The sequence below is a fragment of the Primulina tabacum genome, chromosome 7 (genome assembly GCF_025594145.1).
Source record: "Primulina tabacum isolate GXHZ01 chromosome 7, ASM2559414v2, whole genome shotgun sequence".
Classification (NCBI taxonomy): domain Eukaryota; kingdom Viridiplantae; phylum Streptophyta; class Magnoliopsida; order Lamiales; family Gesneriaceae; genus Primulina; species Primulina tabacum.
The window spans coordinates 21,208,125-21,214,548 of NC_134556.1; the positions used below are offsets into that span (position 1 = coordinate 21,208,125).

Below are 6,424 nucleotides of genomic sequence, written 5' to 3' on the forward strand. Positions count from 1 at the left end.
TTAAAAATAATTATTTAAACAAAAATATTTCTCCTAATTATCCACGGTCTTCATTCCTCGTTCGAGCGTGAAATACTACTAAAATCCTTAACGCATGAAATTTAATAAACCATGAGGTAACGTACATATCAATGAAATTAACATGCATTTGATAAAAAAAAATAATTAAACATTTATTTTAGTAAAAACTCTAGATCGCATGCAGTCAGGTTACGTAGTTTTAATTTTCTAGACCTTACAATTCCTCCGCCATAATAAAGAATTTCGTCCTCGAAATTAATACGTACCGAATAACTCCGAGTAGCGACTCATCATCTCGGTCTCGGTCTCCCATGTATCTTACTCCTCAGAATGATTCAGCCACTTGACTTTGACCATCTGGATCACCTTGTTTCGGAGTCTCCTCTCCTACCTATCCAATATCTGAGTGGGTCTTTCCTCAAAAGATAGATTCGGCGTCAGCTGCAGTGGTTCATAGTTTAGCACATGTACTTCTGTAGCATATAGACATGTAACACATTATAAACTCCCGCCAGATTCGACGGTAATGCAACTCTGTATGCGAGTGTCCCAACTCTATCTAGGATCTCGAACGATCCTATGAATCTAGAGTTGAGCTTGCCCTTCTTTCCAAATCTCTTCACATCCTTCATCGGTGCAACTTTCACAAATACATGATCCCCCACTGCAAACTCAAGATCCATACGCCGCTATTCTGTATAACTCTTCTGTCGTCTCTGAGCGGTCTTCATCCTGTCTCGAATCTTGACCACTAACTCTGCAGTCTTACTGACAATATCAGGCCCCAACTATGCTCTCTCCCCTACCTTATCCCAATAAATTGGCAACCTACACTTCCACCTATACAATGCCTCATATGGAGCCATGCCGATAGATGCCTGGTAACTGTTGTTGTATGTGAACTCCACGAGAGGTAACTCCGCCTCCCAGCTGCCCTGGAAGTCGATCATGCAAGCTCTGAGTACGTCCTACAATATCTGAATCACTCTCTTTGATTGACCGTCGGTCTAAGGATGGAAGACACTACTGAATAGGAGGTTAGTACCCAATGCCTGATGCAGACTCTTCTAGAACGCAAACATGAACCTCGGATCCCTGTCTAACACGATGGACAATGAAATCCCATGCAAACTGACTATCTCTCTTATATATAGCTCTGCTTACTGAGTCATGGTGAATTTCTTCCTGATCGGTAGAATGTGTGTTGACTTAGTGAGCCGATCAACTATCACCCAAATGACATTATATCCTCCAATCGTCCTCGGAAGCCCTGTCACAAAATCTATGGTAATGTTCTCCAATTTCCACTCTGGAATAGGGATTGGTCTCAGATTTTCTGCAAGTCTTTAATGCTCTGCCTTGACCTTCTGACAGTCAAACACTCGGAGATGAAACACAAAGTATCTCGCTTCCTGCCCGACCACCAATAAAGAGTCTGTAGATCCTTATACATCTTCGTACTCCTTGGATGGATGGAGTACGGGCGTGCTGTGGCCTCACTCATGATATCTGCTCTCAGGAAATCACTGATAGGAACCCACAGTTGGTCACAATATCTCACTAAGCCGTCCTCAACTGTATACAACCTCAGGTCCTTAGTCTCATCCCTCTGTCTCCGCTTCTGTAATTGCTCGTCAGAATTCTGCCTGCTCGGATCCTGTCCCTCAGTGTTGACTACACTGTCAGGGTAGAAAAACTAGGGGCATCGTCCTTGGCATAAACTGCAAGCTCAAACCTCTAAATCTGTGCCTGCAACAGTCTCTATACCGAAAATTGAGCGATCACTGTATTCTTCCTGCTCAGGGCATTTGCAACCACATTAGCCTTACCCGGATGGTAGCTAATGTCCCAGTCATAATCCTTCACTAGCTCTAGCCACCTCCACTGTCTCATGTTTAGCTATTTCTGCGTGAAGAAATAATTCAGGCTCTTGTGTTGAGTGAAAATCCTGCACTTCTCCCCATACAGATAGTGCCTCCATATCTTCAGGGCAAATATATCTGCTGCTAACACGAGGTCATGAGTCAGATAATTCTTCTCATTGACCTTTAACTGTCTGGACGCATAGGCTTTAACTCTGTCATGCTGTATCTGAACCGCGCCCAAATCGAGCTTCAAAGCATTTGTATAAAGCACAAACTCTCTTTGCCTTGATGGCATAGCTAGAACTGGCACTGAAATCTATGCCTCCTTCAGCCTGTCAAAACTCTCCTGGAACTCTGATCCCCAGATGAATTTGACATTTTTCTTCATCAAGGAGGTCATAGGCACCAAAATAGAAGAAAAGTCGTGAATGAACTTCCGGTAAAACCCAGCCAATCTCAAGAAACTGCGGATCTCTGTCACACTCTTAGGTGCTGGCCAATCTATGACTGCATCGACCTTTCTGGGATCAACCTCCGCTCCATCACGGGATATGATGTGGCTCAAGAATGCCACTCTGTCTAGCCATAACTCGCACTTATTGAACTTGGCATACAACCGTCTGTCCTGAAGGGTCTATAGTACGGTCCTCATATGCTGACTGTGCTCCTCTCTGCTCTGCGAATAGATCAGGATGTAGTCTATGAAAACTATGATGAACTAATCCAAATACGGCTGAAATATGCGGTTCATGAGATTCATGAAGATTGTTGGTGCATTCGTCAATCCGAAGGGCATCACTATAAACTCATAGTGCACATAACGCGTCCTGAAAGCCGTCTTATGAACCTTATACTTTCTCACCTTCAGTTGGTGGTATCCTGATTGGAGATCTATCTTCGAGAATACTAATGCTCCTTGAAGCTGATCATATAGATCTTCAATCCTTGGCAGAGGATACTTGCTCTTGACTGTGACCCGGTTCAGCTCCCGGTAATCAATGCAAAGCCGCATGCTGTCGTCCTTCTTTTTAACAAACAGTACCGGTGAGCCCCATGGAGAAAAGCTCGAGCGAATGAATCCCTTATCTAGCAAATCCTGTATCTGATCCTTCAGCTCTTTCATCCCTGCATGTGCTAGAAGATAGGGTGCCTTAGAAATCGGCAGTGTACCTGGCATCGGCTCGATAGAGAAATCAACCTCCCTATCAGGTGGAATGCCTGAAACGTCATCTGGGAAAACATTGGGAAAATCCCTGACGACCTTGACGTCCTTTAGCTTCTGATTGACTGGCTCGGTCACTATCACAATACTCTCCAAAAATGCATGTCAGCCTCTTCTTGTGGGGTTCTTCGCATAGATGCAAGAAATGATGTGCGGCATCTGCTGGTGCATGGCTACCTCAAAAATAAATGGCTTACCGCAGGACGGTTGGACAGATACTCACCTCTGTCGAAAATCTATAACGGCTCCGTTCAAAGAAAGCCAAGTCCTTACCCAAAATAACATCGAACTCCGGCAATGGTAGCACAATCAAATCTGCTTGCACCATATTTTTCTGTAACCGAAGCTCCAATCTCTTCACTATCTGTAAGGTAAACATCTGATCTCCGGACAGAATCGAAACTCTGAATCCCAAATCCATAACCTTTGGTATGATTCCTATTTTCTTGACAAATGAATCGAATATAAATGAATGTGTAGCCCCGGAATCTCGCAATGCATACGTGGCTACACCTGCAATATATATCCTTCCTGCAACAAAACAAACCATCAGATCTGAACGTGTTGAAATTCTATAGATTTTATATCGGTAATTAACCAAAAATCCTCAAACAATCACTGCTTTACTTATATTGTTCCATCAAAATTCCGAATTTTAGCCCCTAAAATTTTGGAAATTGCAAGTTGACATCTAAAGTTTCGAATTTTGCAGTTATGTCCCTGTAATTTTGGTTATTGCATTTTTGGTCCTTAATATCCTTAATTTCATCAATTCAATCCTTAATTCCACCTATTAGAACATGCAACCTAATTTACTCTAGGTTCTCAATCCCAAAGATAATTCCGACAACCAACATAATAATTCATGCAATGAAGGCGGTAAATAAAAATCTTAAACGTAAAGGTTACCGGTGATCAGTGTAGAGTCTGGCTCAGCCTCCGCCACCTCTGCGTACATCGCATAAGCCCTGCCAGTTGTGGGGCCCTTGTTCCTAGGGCAGTCAGCTGCTTTATGCTATCTTATTTACATATAAAGCACTTGAAGGTCCCCCACATACACCTGCCTAAGTTTAATCTGTTGCACTGCTTGTACGGCTGTCCTTACTCCGGCTTAGGAGCCCCTGTTGCCTGTGGTGGGATATGCTATCCGGGCTTCTTGAACTGACCATGGGGCCTCTGCTGCCCCTGATGCTTCGGTGGCCTATGAATTGCCTGATGCCTCTTCCGCTGCATCTCCATATCAATATCTCTCAGGGCCTGCTCCGCCTGGAAAGCACAAGCGTTGGCCTCATCATAGCTCTCCGCTCTCATCTGCATAACATCCCGGCGCAAGGTGGGTCTGAGGCCAATCATGAAATGCCTCAGCTTTTGGGCAACATCCCTCGCAATAAGGGGCAAATAGTGACAGTCCCTGTAGAATTTCGTGATAAACTCTGCCACAGAAGATTCCCCCTGTCGTAGACTTATGAACTCCTTCGTCAGGCGTCCCCTGACATCTGATGGAAAATATTTGTTGTAGAAGATATCCTTGAACTGACTCCAAGTAAGGGTTGTCAAGTCCACCCTGTGAGCAGCTCCCTCCCACTATACGGATGCGTTGTGCCTCAGCAAGTAAATGGCGCAGCTGACCCGGTCGCCACCCCTCATCTCCAAATACTAAAAGTTTAGCTCCAATGACCATATCCAACTCTCCGATACAAAAGGGTCAGTAGTACTTCCATACTCCTTCAGGTTGAGCCATCTAAACTGCTCATAGATGTCTGTCTGGGGTTTGTGAGCCTGCTCTGCCTGCTCTATCAACCTATCAATACCCTCAAGGACTCGGTTAGCTGCATCTCTTATCGGAGATGGTGGTGGTGGTGGTGTTGGGAGGCCTCTACCGCCTCTAGAAGTATCATCCTGCCTGTCAGTGCTAGGGGTGTGTCTGGGAGGCATAATATCTGAATATAGTCCATTTTCTAAACGTAACCTATCATGCAATTTAATCTAGTTTTCAAAAAATTTAATCCTTAAATCATGTGAAAAGCTAAACATATACAGTAAATTGTTGTAAATCATATATCATGTAAACATGCAGGATAGCATTAAAAACATTTAGAAACATACAAACTTATAGACTTGAGGCTTGAAAAATGAGCTGCAGAAGCTGGCGGTGGCACAATGCTATACATGAACCTTTTTCTGATACCAACTGAATCGTCTACTACTTAAAATAATGCAAATTTTTTTTGTAAGCTAAATCTCAAAAATTTATTTAAATGCATGCATGAAATACTACTGTGAAATGCGCATTTTAAAATAAAAGGATTCCAATACTGGTAAAAATACTGCAGTTAAAAATATGTTAAAAATCATGTTGAACCAACAACATGCAAAGTCCTCACAACCATCAACATATAAAACGAAAGTGTATAAAAAATATTCATGGTTCCTCTTAATTCATAAACATAATATGCGGAAAATATAAGGTACTCAAAACATAATTACAATAAATTCCTAGACGTAAACTCGAGCTTGTTACATAACTTATTTAATTTGTTTTAAAACTTGGACCGGAATCCCGGTTTTAACCCAAATCAACCCGAAACTTAACCAAATCTTTCCAAACTTAAACCACAACGTAATCAATACCTACCAGCTCCTAGACCACCCAATTCCAACCATTTTGAACCCAATAAAACACGCTGCCGCTTGCTGGAATTTTCAGGACACAACCACCGAAAAACCCTAGTGTATCTATCTTCTAAAATTTCGACCCTAGCCCAAACCAACGAGTACCAGACCTGAACCATCTATTCCTAGACCACCTCTGAACCCTCATTGGCCACCCTAGGCACTGGACTTGGCTCCAAGCTTGCTTACCCCACGGTTCCTCAAGGAAACACCCGATCTAGCCACCGTTTCATCCCAAATCGACTCTTAGCTCTCGGAACTCCCTTCTACTCGAGACCAGCAACGTATGGACCTCCCCAAGGCCTTGGTTTGGACCCTCCTGGACTGCACCATGGCCTGGTTCAATACTCTTTGGCCGTGTCTACCCTTCCTTTCACTCGACCGACTAGAAACCCGAGCCCTACAAGATGGCCGATCGGCCCTCACCCAAAACATGACCAACCCGTGACTCCAGCCCCTTGAAACCATCACTACCAACATAAACAACCTTTAATTCTTTAGTGACGGCAGCCCCTTACACGAGAAATCAAGAAAACGTGAGTTGCATCAATGTATAAATATAATTCCTGTCAAAGCTATGCAAAAAATCATACCACATGATAGATCAAAAAATTTCTCATACATAAACACATAAATCGGCCTA

General features: G+C 43.2%; 1 protein-coding gene across 1 annotated transcript; it reads right to left on the minus strand.

Moving 5' to 3' along the window:
* Positions 1-2,202: 2,202 nt before the first annotated feature.
* Positions 2,203-5,900, minus strand: LOC142550600 (uncharacterized). The gene is made up of 6 exons (XM_075659674.1): positions 5,744-5,900; positions 4,807-5,048; positions 4,275-4,692; positions 3,382-3,639; positions 2,749-3,185; positions 2,203-2,511 (listed from the first exon to the last, which is right to left on the minus strand). Exons 1-6 carry the CDS (start codon positions 5,898-5,900, stop codon positions 2,203-2,205), a joined length of 1,821 nt encoding a protein of 606 aa, XP_075515789.1.
* Positions 5,901-6,424: the final 524 nt, after the last annotated feature.

Excerpts from the sequence above, each read along its gene's own strand:
- LOC142550600 (XM_075659674.1), bottom strand. The coding sequence starts at position 5,900 with ATGGTTCAGGTCTGGTACTCGTTGGTTTGGGCTAGGGTCGAAATTTTA. Across the intron at positions 5,049-5,743 it reads ATTGGGTGGTCTAGGAGCTG|ATATTATGCCTCCCAGACAC; the intron begins GTAGGTATTGAT and ends GACTATATTCAG. Across the intron at positions 4,693-4,806 it reads GAAGTACTACTGACCCTTTT|TGGGAGGGAGCTGCTCACAG; the intron begins GTATCGGAGAGT and ends GCATCCGTATAG.